Here is an 18,204-nt window from a genome sequence, read left to right on the forward strand (position 1 = left end):
CCAGTCTAGCCACTCTCGCCCATACGCCCTACAGTGTATCCTCATCACAGCAGCCAGGGTGCTCCTTGAAAACTGGTTATTCATATCACATGTTTCCTCACAATCAGTGGCCTACAAAGTGTCCATGATGGCCCCTGAGATCTCTCTGCCCTCATCTCCTGCAGCTCTTCCCACTGTGTACCCTTTCCAGCCACACTGGCCTCCTCATGCTCCTCGAGCACACTAGGCACGGTCTTGCCTCAGGGCCTTTGCACAGGACACTCCCTCTGCCTGGAAGGCATTCCTCCCAGATATCCACATGGCCAACTCTCCTGCGAGTGCGCGCTCAAGTGTCACCTCCCCAGTGACCCTCAGCTGGTTCCTGCGCTGCCCCTTCTTTCCCAGGGCACCCCGCTCCCGACATTCTGGATGACTCACCCACCTGCTCTATTGGGGTTGGTCTCTCCCAGGCAGTCTCAGCTCCCCCAAGGTGCGGGCTTTACCTTGTTCCCTTCTGTGTCCCTAAGCCCTAGCACAGTGTCTAGCACACAGTAGGGCCTGTCAGGGCAGACGTGTGCAGTGTGGCCAGACCCAGCTGGATCTCCCACTGCCGAAAGCCTCCCCTTGCAGCTCAGTGGCTCTCTGTGGTGTAAGTTGAGATTTGATTGGACTTGGTGGTGACTGGGGGGGTGATTCCTATGTGGGTGACTCCATGGATGCTGTCACTGAACCACCTCTCAGAGCCTCCCTAGCCAGCCCTCATCCCAGAGCTGGTGTGACAGGAGAAGGTGGTTAATGTGGGTGGGGCTGCTGCCCTAAATCTGAGAAATTCGTAGTCAACTTCCACCAGGGACAAAGGTGTCAACCTTGAGGGGAAGGTGGTGGAGGGAAGCAGTAGCGGGTGAGGAGCGGGGAGACTTGCTCACCCCGGATGGAGCATGCATTCTCCGATTGCTACTGGTTCTAGGGGCAATGCATGTGAGTTGCCAACAGCCTGGGAGGGCAGATGAAACCGGAGCCCACCCACCACCACCCTAGCCATCCGCCTTCTTCCTGGCATGTGCAGCTTACCTCCTGCTGGCCCAACGTACCTTGGCTGTGAGCATGCTGGAATTCTCACTGGGCTCGCTGAGTAGATGCCACAGGGTCTTGCCCAAAGACTTCCTATCAGGCGCCTCTGCAGGACCCTCCCCTGGGTCACATGTCTGAGCTCAGCAAGGGTTGGGGCTGAGGCTGGGAGCCTGGTCATGATGGCCATCAGAATGGAGTTCAAATCCAGACTTGACACTTATTAGCTGTGTGACCTTGAGCAAGTTGTTTAGCTTCTCTGAGCCCCAGCATGTAGAGTGCATTGTATATCACAATGACTGGCATAGAATATAGACTCAGTAAATGTTAGAATTATGAATCTGACGTGTGTATAGCTTGAGCCCTGAAAGCTAGGAGCCCTGGGATTTTCTCTCTCCTGACGGCCCTGGGCAGTGACAGTCTGTTTCACTTATTTGAAACCTAGCACATGTTTCCAGTCACGGCTGTATGTTCTCATGGCCCTATGTCCCCCACTGTGCCTGGCACAAAGTTTGGCATGAAGAAGGATGTAGGGAATTGGAGTCTGAGGGCTTTGGGGCCTGGCTGTGTGTCTTCTTAGGAGGAGGGCTCTAAGCCAGCACTTGAGAGATTTGGGGGCAGCTGGCTGTGGCCCTGCCCCTACCTCTGGAGCAGGTCTCTGGCACCTATCCCAGGTCCAAGCAGGAAGCCCAGCACAGAAGGGTGTGTCTGTGTTTCCTGATCCAGTGGGGAGACATGAGGGTTGGTGGGAGCTCAGGCCCCATCCTAAGGGTGGGCCTGAAGATGGTGGAGGAAGCCACTTGGCTATGCTGAATGGGAGGTGAGGAGGCCAGGAGGCTGGGGAAGCAGCTATTGCACAGAGCAGAGTGAGGTCAGGCTCTCCCTGGGGACCCATGCTGCTCGCCGCGGCCCCGCTACTGAGGAATGCCAGCAGGCAAAGCAGCGTCGCTCACCACACCGAGGCTGGAGGTCAGGGCTTAGGAGTCTGTCTCTTCCTGCTGGCATCAGCCTCTGCTCTCTCTGGGCCTTGCTTTCCTCCCATAGCCAGAGGAGCCAGAGGAAGAAGATCTGTGACCTCAGGGAAAACCCAGCAGCAGGGTGGAGCCCTTCAGGCCCAGCTGCTTTGCTTTACCCTTTGGAGCCTGTGTCCCCTTGACCTAGTGTCGGTGCCACTTCGCCCTATGGGGAGGATGGAGGCAGAGTCAGGATGGAGCTGAGATGGTCCCTGCTTCCGGATGCTCTGGAGGCAGTCCCTGCCAATCCTGCAGAATTAGGATTGTGTGCATCTACCCCTGACTGTTGGATCTGGGCACTGAGGCAGTCTGATCGCCTCAGATGGGGAAAGGAGAAGGGCACTTAAGAAGAGAGGTTGGAGGCCCAGTGTGCCTGGCAGTGTTGGAGCCTGAGCTCGCACTGTGGAAAGCGAAAGGCATTATGCACATATGTGTGTGCAGGCGCTCACCTCTTGGCAGATATTCACCCTGTGTTTTTTGTGTGATGGATATTATGCTCCATGAGGGAGGGGTCATGTCTTCCCCTTTTACACAGTCAGGAAACGGGAGCAGCAGCATGGTGTGATGGAAACAGCAGGAGACTCTGACTCAGGCACACCTGGTCAATCCTAGAGTGACCTCTCTGAGCCTCAATGTCCTCGTCTATCAAATGGGGACAAGAAGACCTACTTCATAGAGCTATTTTGGAAGTTTGAGTAAAAATAATACCTGTGAAAATCCTTGGCCTGTGGGATTGCCTAACAAGTGTTCATTTCCTCCCTTCCTTCCACCGCAAACTTCCTGCAACACCCAGCAGAATGGCGTGCTCTCCTCAGCTATTTGTGGATGATGTTCTTAGCAGATGTTGTTTAATTCTCATGACATCTGGTTTGGAATGGCAGAGGGCTGGAGTTTTTTCTGTAGAAGATACTCACTCACTGTGAGATGTCAGATTGTCACCTAATTGCCCAGTGCCTCGGTTTCTCCACTTGTAAATCAGGGATAATGCTAGTGCTGCTGGCTAGCTTCTTTGCAGGATATGATAGGGTAACGCAAGATAACAGATGGAAAGTGGTTTGAACGTTTAGAGAAAGGCATCTTGCTCAACCTTGCTAGTAGTTAGGGAAATGCAAATTAAAGCAGCAATGCTATACCATTTTTCATGTGTCCGATTGGCAGCCATTTAAAAGAGGGATCACTTCCAGGTGGGCACATAGGCCCCCTCATATACTGGTGGCGGGACTGCGAATTGCCACAGCCTTTTCCAGAAGATAATATGGCAGCGTCTAGTAAAAGTTCACATACACACTCCGGGTTGTATTTAATTGACCCAGCACTCCCACGGTTGGAGAACCAAACGGAAGAGCCAAATCCCAACACAATTATGTACAGAGAGATGTTCGCGGTGGCATTGCTCACGGGGGCGGGAATCTGGAAACATCCAAATGCCCATCGGTAAGGGATGAAGTCTCCATTAGGAAACATCCATACCATGAGCTATTATTATCTCCTAAATAGAAAGAGGTAATTCTAAGCAATGTTGGCCTGGAGTGCCATCTGCGGAATTTCTTGATGTGTGAAAAGCAAGTTGCTTGTATGTAGAGGGTAACTCCGTTATTCTCAAAGTAAACAGTACCCTCACGGCTCCATACATGTGTGTAATGGGAACATATTTCTTGGGTTCAGAGAAAGGCCTGGTAGGATGCATGCCAGGCCCTGCATGCCAGGCCCTGCCTGCCCACTCTGGCCATGGTCATGTTTGACTCACAAAGTGTTCCTTACAAATTGAGTTATTTGCCAACATTTAAAAATTGAATTCATGTGAAAAGCCTGATTTCTAGTTTTTCATTGAGAAAAATCAGAGGCTCTGCCACCCTGGGCCCACATTCCCTCTTGGCTGAAACACATCAACAGCTGCCACTTTTCAATAGAGAGCATGTGGCCTCCAACTGGCCATCATCCCCACCCACCCAGCATCACCCTCATCTAAATTCCCTGCTGGCCTTGTAGGCATTTCAGTTTGCAACCCCTGTGATAGGCTGTTAATATTCAGAAACTCAATAGGATGTGTAGGGGAAGAGTTGCCCCTTATTATGCAAATACGTCTTAGAATCTTTTGTGTTTTGTCGTGCATGGTGGCTCATACCCGTAATCCCAGCACTTTGGGAGGCTGAGCCGGGTGGATCACTTGAGTTCAGGAGTTCGAGACCAGCATGGCTAACATGGTGAAACCCCGTCTCTACTAAAAATACAAAAAAAATGAGCCAAGCTTGGTGGCACGCACCTGTAATCCCAGCTACTCGCGAGGCTGAGGCAGGAGAATCACTTGAATCCAGGTGGTGGAGGTTGCAGTGAGCCAAGATCACCCCACTGCACTCCAGCCTGGGTGACAGAGTGAGATTCTGTCCAAAAAAAAAAGAAAAATGAAAAAAAAAGAAAGAAAAAAAGAAGGAAAGAAAAAGAATGTTTTATTCTTCAAATGACTATTGCATGCTTTGTAATTAGGATATTTTAATTATAATATTAGAAGGAAAGCAAAAGGGGACTGTGGACTGGACTGTTGTATGTTATGTTGGTCAGGAACCATCTGGTAGGGTCACGTCATTGTTCACTGGGGATGTGGGCTGAGAGGGATTGGGGCCCCTCCAAGTCCAGAATTAAGGGCTCTGGGCTCTCAGCTCTTTCTTAATCCCTCACCCCTATATGTTGGCAGAGATGTGGAAGTCTCTCCAAAAGTCCTTTCTTCCAGCTCCATTCACTGCCCTGTGTCTTTCCTGGTCACTTATTGACAAGAGAGATAGTACACCAGCTTGGGTCTTGCTGCTGGTCTCTAGCTGGAGGTCTCTGAACAAATTGCCGAATGGCTCTAACCCTACTTTGTGAGCCAGGGAGATGGACACCCCCCCAGGCCAGATGCACAGTAGGTACACACTGAAGGCTGATGTGTGTGAGTCCGGCCCTGCACTACCAAGGCAGACAGTTCTGTAGGAGGTTAGGATTCCTGGTTGGTGAGCGTGGTCCCCCTGGTGTCACTGCTGGGCTCTAGGGAGGCCTGCTTCTGAGCCGCTGGAGGACCAGGGCCCTGATGGAATGGGACCAGAGTGGGGGCTGCTGCCATGTGGGAGAGAGCTGTCTACCCTCCCAGCCACCCTTAGAAATGGGATCTGATCTTACAGAACCTCTGTCAGCTGAGCCCCAGATCTCACTAGAGCTTAGCTCTGAGCCCTTCAAAATTCAGCTTTAGCCTCCACAGACTTGCTGTGAGGTCCTGGGCAGGTCACCTCCCCTCTCTGTGCCTCTTTGGACACCATGGTCTGCTGCATCCCTTCATATACAAGGTTATGGGATAATATGGTGAATATAAAAAATGAAAAACAGGAAGAGCTATGCTCATTGGGCGCTGGTGGTGGGCTTGGGCTTGTTGGACTTGTCAAGCCTCCTGTTAGACCTCTGTCTTCCCAGGCAGTGCCCATCTCCTCAATGCTGTCCCCAGGATAACCAGGCTCTGTCACTCTTGGGGGATGTCGTCCTGGAGGCTGAAGGCAGCAGCCCCTCCCTCCATCTACTGAGCCTAGAATATGTCACTCTTTGCCCAGAGTTCCCTTGCAGGACAGCCAGTCCCCACGAGGGCAAAGAGGACCCGATAGGCCCCAGCCCCAGTGTTTCACAGGCCACTGTGCTATACCCAGGATTGAACAATGTTAAAACCAAATGATACAGACCCTCTCTTTTTTCCCATGTGCTCCCAAACCCTCCGTCTGACTTGATTCCTTCTCCTCCCTTCCAAGCCCCAGTTGTCTCTGGAGCTGCAGAGGTGGGAGGGGCTGAGGAGCAGACCCCCTGCTGCCCAGGAGACTTCTCATCCTCTTCTCCTTCTTTGTGTCCCCAGGAGCCATGGGGTGCCATGTTGCTACCAGCTGCCACGTGGCCTGGCTTTTGGTGCTGATCTCTGGATGCTGGGGTAAGTCCAGTCCTCCCTGTGTCTACTCCACAGGCAGCCTCTGCACGGGAGGCCAGGCTGGAGGGTGTTGGGGCTGGTGGTTCAGCTTTGTGCTCTGGGACTCTGGAGACACTGCCTTACTGTGGGACTGAGGCACCTACTTCTCTCTCTGGGCCTCGGTTGCCTTCTGCAGCTCTCACAGGGCTGAAAATACCAGCTGTCCCCAAAGCCTGGGACACAAGAGGGAATGGGAGGAGCCTTGAGAAATACGTGAGCTCTAAGGGAAGGAGGCACCTGTGACCGCAAACCGTCCTCCTCCTGGGGTGCAGGGACTGGCCACAGCTCTGTTCAGTTCCATGGCTGTGTTCTGAGCACCTACTATTTGCACCGTGTGTGACCTACTGCATCCAGCTCTGGGGGAATGGAGGAAATAACTTATTCTCGAAGTTCAGAGCCTGGCAGGGGAGAAAGACACACGCAGGATTTCCTATACTGCAGGGTGAATAGAGTGGTAATGAAGGATGGGCGCGGCTCCAGGGACGTCCATCAGAAGAAAAGATGAACTGGGCCTGAGGGGACAGCAGAAACCCAGCCAGAAGGGTCAGCATTTGATCTGGCTGTGAAGACCAAGAAGTAGTTTTAAACTAGGTGAGCAGGAAGAAGGGCATCCTGCTGGAGGGCATAGTCTGAGCAAAGGAATCGCAGCCGGGAGGCTTCCCCTCTGCCCTCCTTTCCTGGCCTTGCAGCAGCCCGCTCTGAGTGCCAGCTCCAGAGCCCATGGAGGAGGCTAGAAGAGGCCTGGGCATTCGCTTCTCGCTTGGCCCCTGGACAGCAGGTGGTGGGGAGCAAAGCAGTCCTGGGCTGCACTGAAGGCAGGCCAGGAGAGCAGGCACTCCTGACGTGGCATCCCCGGGGGCCATGGCATCCCCAGAGAAGAGCCGTCGGCACCGTGTACCTGGTGACACACGCACACACATTCCTATGGGGGGCCAGCTCCTTCTCCCTCTGCAGGGAGCCAGGCGGAGTCTCTGGAGGCCGCTGCAGCCTCGTGCTTGTTGGAGTGTTGCTAGCGTCCTGCAGCCTGAGTGTCCCTCGAGGATCCCCTCTCCTTGCCTCCATGTTTGGAGGGATCCCTACTGGAATCCCCCCTGTGGTGGGGAGCTCACTCCCATCCAGGCAACCCAGGAGCACAGCACAGTCTCAAAGACTCTCAGAGTGCAAGACAGCCTCAGGCGTTTTCTTAACTCCCAGCACATTTTACAGAGGAGACACCGAACCCTGGAGAAGTACTGGCCCAAGGCTGTACAAAGCAGGGGTCTCTTACCCTCCATGCGGGCTTCTGGCAGGATATCACCCCTCCAACCCTGCTCCCCCCGCCCCACGTGGGAGGTTTTAATCAGGGGTGCCTGAGAGCAGCCCTGACCTCCATGTTCACTGGACGGTGGGAATCAGGACACTTTCTTCAGCCTCCCTGGGGACTCTGCCACCTGGGACCCACCCCCCTCCCCCATTCCGTTCCACTCACTTTCTTCATCTGTTAAAAAGAAATACACTTGGCCTGGCACGGTGGCTCTTGCCTGTAATCCCAGCACTTTGAGAGGCCGAGGTGGGAGGATCGCTTGAGGTCAGAAGTTCAAGACCAGCATGGCCAACATGGCACAACCCCAACTCTAATAAAAATACAAAAATTACAAAAATTAGCTGGGCATGGTGGTGGTACACACTTGTAGTCCTAGCTACTTGGGAGGCTGAGGCACAAGGATTGCTGGAACCCAGGAGGCGGAGATTGCAGTGAGCTGAGATCGTGCCATTGCACTCCAGCCTGGGTGACAGAGCGAGACTCTGTCTCAAAAAATGAAAAAAGAAAAAAAAATACATCAGTAGAAATATAGCAGGTGCTAAGCCCTCAGCTGCCTTCCCCTGTGAGACATGGCAGTCTCCCCTTGAGCTCTCCAGATGAAAGATGCTTCATGCATTCAGGGTGAGAACAAGAACAGAGCGTACAGTCAGAGCTGACCTCCTGTCTTCCAGTCCCACTTCAGCCAAGGGGTCCCTTGGGCGAGTGTCTTAACCTTGCTGTGCTTTAAGTTCCTTGTCTTTAAAATGGGAACAATAATAGGACTTTCCTTCTCTGGTCGTCGAAATGATCAAATAGATTAGTCTATACATCAAGCACTTAGAATACTGACTGGCACAGAATAAGTGCTTATTAAGCGTTGGCTCCTTTATTATCAGAAGTAATCTTTCTCTAAGGGGAGCAAAATGGGGCACAGAGAAGCTAAGCAAGTTGCCCAAGGTCATCTAGCAATTCTATGCCAAAACGCGTGTGGTCGGCCTGCATGTGGACTATGTGCTTGCCATACGCACAAGGGTCCCTCTCTCCCTCATTGCTTAGCATAGTCCCCTCTTCCTGGTCCGTATCTGAAGCAGCCAGTGCTATTCCTTTGGCCTGCTGGGGCAGTGGCTGACTTTAGGGACTGGGGGAGAGTGAGTGACTGAATCACCTTCTCAGGCCACCCTCTAGACACCCGCCCCGACCTAGCCCTTCACTTGTGCCCCAGACCAGACCACACTGCCCTCGCCACTTTGCTTCCACCTGACCCCGTCGCCCCAGCTGATCTCTCCTCCCCTCCCTGGTAGTCAGAGATGGGTAGGGCTCAGGGCTGTCAAAACCCCTTGCCAGCCTGTCTTCTCTCTTTCAAGCCTCCTGCCCTTCTCCCCTCTGGCCTCAATGTACTCTAGCAATTCTCCTTCATCCATGGGCTGGTTGGGGAGGCAGGAAGCGAAGGCCTGGGCAGGCCTGCCCCATCCCATCCTAGACTGACCAGCCAGCGAGGATCCTGCTGGGTCACTCCTTCGGTCCCCAGGCGCTGGGTGGGGACCCATGCGCCTGACCATGAGGCCACCTGGCTTCCCCACCTGACACCATGTCAGGCTCCTGTCCCCTGGGGCTCCTGTGGGCCACGCTGCAGCCACCCCAACAGTGACCAAGGTGCACAGGACACCTGTGGCTGGGAGGCAGGACTGGAGCGCAGGGCAGAGCTTTTTGTCCCCATCCTGAGGCTGGAAAATGGGGCAGAGGGCGAGGCAGAAGGAGAGGGATCTGCCTAAGCTCCCCAGCAGCAGTGGCAGAGCACGCAAAATCCCTGACTCCTTGAATTTATCCCTGCACTCCCTGTCTAGTGCGCCTTCCTTGTCAAGGGACGACTGGCAGGGGGACTCTGATGCTCTCTCCAGCCGGAATCTCAGTACAGCCACTGCGCCTTCAGCCCCCACCCCTGCCCCGAGGTCTGGGGAGGCAGCCAAGGCGTGGACTCAGGCTGGCCTGGCTGGAATCTGGACCCTCCACTTGACTGGGTTCTTCATGCCCTCAGAGGAACCCCCACCCCGCAATTCAGAGAGAAGTTCATGCTTCCTGGCTTGGGCCGCCGTGATCCAGTGGGGACCTTCCCCATACAAGCACACCGACGTCCCTTCAGTCCCAGATCAGGTCCCCTGGATGGCACCTCCATGCCACCACCCAGCCTGTGTTTACCCCTGTGTGTGGGAAATTCTTGTCATTCAGCAGGCAGCTGGAACGCTGTGCCCTCTCTGCGCCCTTCTCTCCCCTCTCCCCTCAGGCCCCTTAGGGTGCTGGAACTAAGTAAAGCAGGCACATGCCCGCCTGGTCTACCTTTGCAGGCTCTAGTTGGGGAATGGCAGTGGGGGTGGCGGGGAGGGTGGGAGAGGGTGGGAGAGGGCTCAGGGCAGTGCTCACAAGCCACCGACACACAATGGCGTGGGCCATGTGGGGCCTGAGACAGAGCAAGGGGTCCTACACTTGGGAAGCTGGGATTCTCCTTCCCCCGAAGAAATCACCCCCACCCCTCCCCTTCCACATCCACTTACATTCCCGCGTCGCTGGAGGCCCCAAAGCTCCTGAGCACACAGCTACTGCGCTTTAACAGTGGCTTTGAGAATAAGTCACCTGTCTGCCCCGCCTGTGGTGGGCCTGCTCTGGGAACACGGGAACTGCTTGTTATGTGGCAGGCCACCCACGTCCCCGAGTCTGCCTAGCTGCCCGTGCAGAGCTCCCAGCCACTGATTATCAGCAGGCCCTGTAAAGTAAAATTTAAAAACGAACGATGCCACTGCAGGTGATTTTATTTTTCCTCACTGGTTTCCTAGCCTCACCAGCCCAAACCAGCTATTGAGTTCTCTGGGCACTCATCTACCTCGGCTGGGCTGCGTCCTGCTCTCCTGTATCCTGAGCCCAAGGCCCCCAGCAGGGATCAAAAGCCTTCCAGTGGGCTGCAAAGGCGGCATCTTTATTAATACCAATGTTAATACTGGCAACCATTTATGGAGTGCTTGCTGTGTGCCAGCGGCACAGCGCTAAGCACTTTGTGTATGTCGTCTCATTTAATCCTCAGGTTAGCCATGAAGTCCTATTGTTATGACTATTTTACACATGGGTAAACTGCGACATAGGACAGTCATATGGCTAGAAAGAGGCACAGGGGGGTTTCAAAAAAGGTGAGGCCCTTGACCACTGCCTCTATCTGAGGCTGTTGTGCTCCTGACATGAGAGTGGGGAGGTGTGTTCATGGGTGCATGTGAGTATTTGGGGTGGTCGGGGAGGGCTTCCTGGAAGAAGGGCCAATGGAAATGAGATTTGAAGGGTGAATAGGAATTTGGCAAATGAAGGCAGAAGGGCCATCGGTCCTGGCCAGGAAGTGAGAGCGGGCAGAATGAGGGACTAGAAATGGCATCAGCTTGTCTGCCTGAGTACATCGAGGTGGGGAGGAGGAAAAGAGGCCAGAGTCTCCCAGCTCTGCCTGGTCCCAACTAGGAGGCATCTTGGGCTGGAGGAGGAAGTGCCATACCCAGATGCCAGCCTTCTCACCCTCTGGGAGCCTGGCACTCCTCTGAGGGAGCCCGGGTCAGCAGAAAGGGAGGGAGAGAGAGCTGCCCCATATGCCCATGCTCAGGGCCCCTGGAGGGCTGAGCCGGTGCCCCCCCGATGGCAGGTGCTGCACAATGACAATCCCACTTCCAGCTAAACCAGCTGCCTCCTGGTTGGGAGGGACCAAGGGGAAGTGCCCTCACTTGCCAACTGAAGGCCCCTAGGAGAAGCTGGGGGGACAGGGGGAGTCAGCCTCAGGGAAGCTTCGAGTGGGGGCTTCTCATAGGTGCTAAGCTCCCCAGCCCATGTGGGTATCACCCTGACCGCCTCCAGCCCCAGCCCCCTCTGAAGCCATCACAGAGCAGCACATGGTTAACAGCACGAGCTTTGGGGTCTGGCTTCCTGGATGGCCAGCGCCACTTGCCAGCTGTGTAAGCAAGGCATGTTACTTATCCCCTGGAGTTCTCATTTTCCCCTGCCTTGCCATCAGGATTGAGTGAGGTGGTTTAAATAGCTGGCACAGAGAAGGGGTTCCTGAGATGGCAGCTGTTATCATCATTGTTATTATTCTGTGGGATCAGCTGGCTATTCCTGTACATACCAGATCATCCTGTGGGCCATCTAAGTGTCAGGCCCTGTTCTGGGCACCGGGGTTCCAGCCGTCAACCAAGCCCTGTCCTTGCAGAGCTCATATTCTGCTAGAGCCACGCTGCCCAATAGAAAGACAATGCAAGCCACATGTGATTTTAAATGTTCTAAGAGCCACAGTAGAATAGTAAAAAGAGACCAGGTGTGGTGACTCACGCCTGTAATCTCAGCACTTTAGGAGGACGAGGCAGGAGGACTGCTTGAGCCCAGGAATTGGAGACCAGCCTGGGCAACATAGTAAGACCCTCCCCAACGCATCTATACAATAAAATAAGATAAAATAAAATGGCCTGGCCTGGGGCATGCCTCTGGTCCCAGCTAACTGGGAGGCCGCAGTGGGAAAATTGTTTTAGTCTGCGTGGTCAGGCCTGCAGTGAGCCGTGATCACACTGCTGCTCTTCAGCCTGGGTGACAGAGTGAGACTCTGTCTTAAAAAAAATGATAATCAGAAAAGTAAAAAGAAACAGGTGAAATTCATTTTAATCATATATTTTACTTGATCCAATATATCCAAAATATAATCGTTTTAATATATAATCAATGTAAAAGATCAATGAGCTATTTTACACTAATTTTTTTCATACAGAGGCTTCTAAATCCTGTCTTTTGCCTGGGGAGCCCCTGTCATGTGCTTGCTCCATGTGGGCCATGCTCAGCAGGCACGTGTGGCAGGCGGCCTCACTCGCCACACACCTGACAGGTGCCTGCCGACCTACTGGCATTGTCCCTCACTTGCCTTGAGGCAGGATAGTGACTTCCAGGGTCCTGGGAAGTTGACCATGGCCATGGACACAGGCTCAGTGCCCACTGCAGCCCTCACCCTGTGTCACCTTATAGAGTGTGTAAAGCTGATGGGGGGTACTTGGCTGATGCTCTTGTCCTCTGACTTCCAGGCCAGGTGAACCGGCTGCCCTTCTTCACCAACCACTTCTTTGATACATACCTGCTGATCAGCGAGGACACGCCTGTGGGTGAGTGGGGACACGGGCTGGTGGGCGTGCGGCTGGCCTGGGGCGCAATCCCTTCCCACAAATGAAGGGGATCTTATAGGTTGAGGTCATCTTCCACCTGATTTTGGAATATTTTCCATGGTATTCAGAGAGGCCCCCACTAGGATGCCTCCGGGGACGGGGTACTCAGTCCCACAGAGGGGAGCTCTGAACGTCAAATGGTTTATCACATTGAGCCTCAGATGCTCCACTCCCGCACTAGTTGGGATTCCTCTTGCACTTGAAGGCCTTGTGAATATTTGAAGTGGCAGCTGTTGTGGACTGTGTTTTGTGGCCTTTTGCACTTTTCTGTGATTACTAAGTTTTCTGCATTGAGTTTGCCTGGTTTTGGTATTAGAAAAAACATGAACTAGGGGGTGATTATAAACATCTTGGTGCTCGGCCCGTCACCCCATCACTCAGGTCTGTTCCAGTGTCTGGCCCCCTACTGAGGGCCTGCCTCCTACATCTGTGGCCCCATGGTCCTAGCTCAGTTCTTAGGACCCAGAAGCTTCTCGAGAAACCGAGGCTGAATTGCAGGAGCTGTCTTATAGCTGTGCTGATGGGAAGGCACCTGTGCCCGTGTGCAGGCAGCCAAACAGCAGCACCTGAAAAGGGCCTGCCCACCTCCACGGACAGTCCTCCTCTGTCATGTCATTCTCGCTGGTGTCACTTTAGGGAAAGTGCCTATCATCTGGGGCTTCTCACTCTCAGGTCTGCCTGCTCTACGTGTGCAAAGGCGTGGCTGTGTGCCGGAGGCCGAGTGCGTCAGGGGTCAGCATGGTGCATCTTTAGGGAGCATCACTGGAACTTGAAAATGAGGCATGATGGCTCAGAGTGGGGCGAGATATTGAGATGCTCACCTGATAGGTCATGTACACACTCTTTCATATAAAACCCAGTGTAGGTGTTTGGTAGAGTGGATGCATAATTTGTCAACGATCTCTGCTGAAGTGGGGTGCCTTACGCGGACCCAGACTCTCCCCTGCTGTCAGTGGGGGCCTGTGAGAAGCGCCTCTCACTCTTCCTGCTAGAGGCTTTTTTTTCAGGGGTGCTGGGCACAGCAGGTGTGTGTCTGGCTGTTTGCTGTGGGGATTGTCCCCATGGCCCAGTAGCGCTTTGTTCATGGGGGCTGTGGGGGGGCCCTCTGTGGAAACCGGCTACTACTTTAGTGACAGATTTGTGTTGTAAGGCTACATTTGGGGTTAAGGTTTGGGGATCTGGGTGTTTGAGGGCTCCCCAGGAAGAAGGTTCCTGCCTTTTTGGAATGCCCTCTCATAGGCAGAGACCCTTTCTGAGGGTAGAGAGTGTACCCACATCCCTTGGGGACCCTGCCAAGCTATTTGCTCCCCTCTGGATTGGGTTGGGCAATATTTGTGGGCGACTGGACTTGTAACACACCTGTGTTCTTTGGGTGGAATTCACCTGTGACTCCTCTCTCCACCCAGACCTGGGGTGGGGCTGGCATGGAGCCAACAGAGCAGCACACAGTGCGTGTGTCTAGGCAGATGGATGTGCTGTTAGCAGCGTTTATCATCATTCGTGTCCATTTAAATCTCAACCTCTGGGAGATCCCTTTGTGGTGGAGGGATATATTTGGGGCAGGTGGGCCACTGAGGCAGAGGTGTGGCCGGCCACTAACTGACCCTGCTGCCGGCTGGGGGAAGTGAAGGCCCCTCTCAAGTGAGTTGTCCCCACTCTGTCCCCACATCTGTGACTTGCATGCCAGGTTCTGAGCATGGGGTCCTCAGAGGCCTATGTATTGGGATGGGTTGTGGAGGTGTGGGCATTGCATGACCTGTGCTGATGGTGACAAGCCCAGGCTGGATGCCCAAGTGGCCAGCCCTCCAGCAGGCCCTTCTCCTGCTGCCTTCGGCTCTGACTCTTGATTGTCTTTTGCAAACTCCAGCATCGATCGGCCTCCGGGAGCAGCTTCCAGGCCTCAAGCCCTGTTAAGGCTGCACTTGGCAGTCACAGCAGGGTGGCTGTCTAGTAGCGTGGGGATTGATCCCTGACTCCAGGGTGCCATAGGATTGAGAGGGGGCTCAGTGAGCTGGAAGATAGCTGTGCTCATCTCTCTAGGCAGGGGGTGGGTGCGGAGCTGGCTCAGCGCCCTCCCAGCCTCTTCCCTTCCTTTTGCATCAGTATGGGAGCAGCACAGCTTTCACCTGAAAGTTAGGAGCCCAACATCTGTTTCTCGCTGTGTGACCTTGGGCACAGCACTGCACCTCTCTGGGCCTCTATCTCCTCATTTCAACAATGAGTGGGCATTGGAAAGATAAACCCAGTGGACTTTGGCTGGGGTAGCCTGGCTGGCCCCAGTTGTTTCCAGGTCCTCAGAGGAGACCAGCCTGGAGCCGTCTGCTGGGTGTTGGCACCCACTTGGCCCTGGGCCAAGCAGATGGTGGGTATGGACTCACATGGACGTGGTGGGCTTCATGGGTGCAGGCCTCCCACCAGCAGGCTAGGGAGAGGGGGAGGTTGAAACAGCTTGTCCAGGGGACTGGCCTTTTGCCTGCCATGGGGAGTGGGGTGGTCTAGAGACTTAACTTTAAGACTTGGCTCTCACGAACCATTCACTCTTTGACTCAGAGTTCCAGTCTCCAAAATGGGGATGGGATAGTCCCCTCACTGGATTGTTGGGAAGTTTACACACAATACCACTGCCTCCAAAGCTTCCAACCTGGGAATGTTTCGTTGTTACTAAAGGGAGGCCCGTGTGTGGCCCAGGGATGGCGGGTTGGGCTGTCCTACCAGCCATGGGCTTTCAGGGCGGACAAACACACAGATAAGCTGGATCCAGGGTGGTGCTCAGTGCCAGGGCAAGAGGCAGAGCCCAACCCAGGCTGAACGTGTCAGCTCACCAGAGGTCAGAGTTGTAGGCAGATCGAACTTCCAGCTCGAGGCGTCATTACCTGGTTTCTCTTTAGACACCCAGTGATGGTCAGTTCATGGGCCTACGAGGCAGCTCACTCTGTGCTGTGGGACGGTTCCAGGAAGAAAAAATTCTTCCTAAGAGTAACAGGAAACCTGCCTCCCTGGAACTACCCATTGGGTCTAATTCTGATTGCTGGAGCCTCATAGATTAAAAATGATAATATAACATATACGACATACTATATATACACATAACATAAATTATTATAACAACAGCATTTATTGACTGTTCAAGGCAGTGTCCTAAGTGTTTTTATGCATTAATTCATTTAAAAAGTTCCTTTTAAGAATCAGAGGTAGAGTTGGGCTACAGGGTCTATCTGTGTGTAGCTTCTGTGAATGTGTTCTCCTGCGTTAGAGACTGAGACTTTTAGCCACCCCCAACCTTCTGAGCCTTGTCGTTTTATATGCTCTTGCCTGCGTTCCATCAGGGGGCCAGTGGCCTGGGAGCAGAATCGGAGGGCACAGCATGGCCATCTGAAATCCCTCACAGACACTGCGTGTTCACTGCTATCTCCTCACCTATCTCAGGCTCCAATTCCCTCTGTGTAATGTTCTTTTTGAAGACCGTCTACCAGCCGGAGAAGACAGAAGCCAAATGAAGTCATTAACTAGTGCTGCCTTCTCCTGGTCTGTTCACATCGCCCTGCTTCCCCAGACAGGGCCCCGCGTCCCTGCATGTCTTGCTCCAGATGTGAACATCAGGTGTTGGCAGCAGAGCCTGGAATGGGTGGAGTGGCGCGAGGGCAGATCAGCAGCTCAGTCCCTGGTCAGGCTGGTTGGCCTCACCCACACCTTGGCCCTGGTTATCAGCCCTGAATGGTCACATGACACCTTTAGCATGAGGGACAGGTGCTGCAGAGGTGCCGTCTCCCACTTACCACCTGAATCTACTTTTTTTTTTTTTGAGATGGTGTCTCACTCTGTCACCCAGGCTGGAGTGCAGTGGCGCAATCTTGGCTCACTGCAGCCTCCGCCTCCTGAGTTCCAGTGATTCTCCTGCCTCAGCCTCCCAAAGTGCTAGGATTACAGGCGTGAGCCACCGTGCCTGGCCCTGAATCTACTTGAAATGCCCCACCAGCCTTGCTGATGTCAAGATCACCAACAGCCTCTGTGTTGCTAAATCCCATCGTTTCTTCCCAGACCTTGTGGCCTTCAATTGGTTGATCTTTTTCTCCTCCAGGATACCACCCTCCCCTTTCCAGCCTCTCTTTTGGTTCCTCCTGCACCTCTTAGCATTGGAGGGCCCCAGGGCTCAGCTCTTGTCTCTCCTCTCCTCATTCTCATTCCCATGGTGGTCCCATCTAGCCTCCTGGTTTGGACACTACCTATATGCTGACAACTCCTAGCTTTACATTTTCTGCCTGGGCCACTCCTCAGGGAAGACTCTAGACTCCTGTAGCCACCTCTCTACTCAACATTTCTGCCTGGTGTCTAAAGGGACATCTTCATCCTCAGCTTGTCCAAAGCTGGACTCCTGACCTCCCCCAAACTCCTGCCTCACCAGCAGCCTTCCCCATCTCAGCTGCGGCTCCATCCTGCCAGCTGCCCAGGCCGAAAGCTGGGACTCATTCCTGTGCCTCTCTTTCTCCCTCCCCTCCCCTCCCATCCCTCAGGGCATCCTGTTGGCTCAGTCTCCAAGATCATCTCAGAATCTTCTCACCTCTCGGCCCTCCCACTCCCATCACCGAGGTCCAAGCCCAGTTACCCCAGCAGCTTCTTCAGGTCTCAGTGTTCTCCCTGACTCCCCTCACCCAAGCTGTGGCCTTTTTTATCCCACCTGTGGATGGCCCTGCCCAGCCTGAGGCAGAGCCTGCTCCAAGGCCTGCTCAAGTCCCTCCTTCCCACATGGAGTAAAAGCCCGTGTTCTTCAACGGTATCCAGGCTGTTTGCAGCCCAGCACCTGCCACCTGTCAGACCTCACCCCCACCCCACTATCCCCCTCGCCAGCTCTACTTCATCTGTGCTGGTCTCCCTCTATTCCCTAAGTGTGAAAGGCAAGTTCCCACTTCACGGCCTTTGCAGCTGTTGTTCCTGCTGCCTGGAACATTATGAGCCTGCGCTTACCAGGTTCTTTCAGATGCCACTGCCTCTGGGTGGCCTTCCTGGGTCTCCCCATTGGGGGTTAAGTGCTGCCCCCTTTGCTTTTTCCGGGGCCCAGCCATCCTCTCTGTTAGCCCCATGGAGATGCTGCTGTTACTCAGTTGCTCTTCTGGCTCCCCTCTTGGTCTGTGAATGCCTCTGGGTGGCCTGGCCATCACTGTGTCCCAGAGCCCAGCCCTGCCCTGGTGTGTGCCCAGAACTTAGGGAAGGAGTGCATGTCTGGACTTGGTGAGCATGTAGGGGAATCTTCCAAGGCAGGACCCGGGGCCTGGCTCCAAGTCCCGATCACCATCCCTCCTGGAGGCTCAGGCAGGCACTCCTCTCTCTGGGGCTTGTCAGGAGCGAGGTGTTGGTGGCGATGGGGATGACTGCCCAGGGAGTGGGCCCAGGAGAGCACTTTCCTGCAGATGGCACAGACGCTGTACGTGCCTATGCTTGTGAATGGCAAGGCCCGTGCTGTGCCGGGGTCCTGTTTTTACCATCCCAGCTGCCCGCCTGAGCTGTATGTAGAATATTTGCTGGGGACCCTTGGGGCCCTGAGCCGTGGCTGGCCCTGGGGGAGGAATGCAGAGGTGGCAGCATGAAACCTGTTTTGGAGACACCAAGTTGATCAAGGGGGACTAGCAGGGATCCTGGAGGGCATCGAGGCCCTGCACCTTGGCC

The 18,204-nt window shown here is 54.2% G+C and overlaps 1 protein-coding gene across 1 annotated transcript in view; it reads left to right on the forward strand.

Moving 5' to 3' along the window:
- The first annotated feature begins 5,933 nt into the window (after positions 1–5,933).
- CDH23 (cadherin-related 23) overlaps positions 5,934–18,204 on the forward strand; it is a 310,969-nt gene continuing 298,698 nt past the window's right edge. Inside the window, 2 exon segments of the mRNA XM_011991084.1 lie at positions 5,934–6,000; positions 12,406–12,483. Coding sequence (XP_011846474.1) covers positions 5,934–6,000; positions 12,406–12,483 — 145 coding nt within the window.

This window comes from Mandrillus leucophaeus, unplaced genomic scaffold, assembly GCF_000951045.1.
Source record: "Mandrillus leucophaeus isolate KB7577 unplaced genomic scaffold, Mleu.le_1.0 Scaffold39, whole genome shotgun sequence".
NCBI lineage: Eukaryota > Metazoa > Chordata > Mammalia > Primates > Cercopithecidae > Mandrillus > Mandrillus leucophaeus.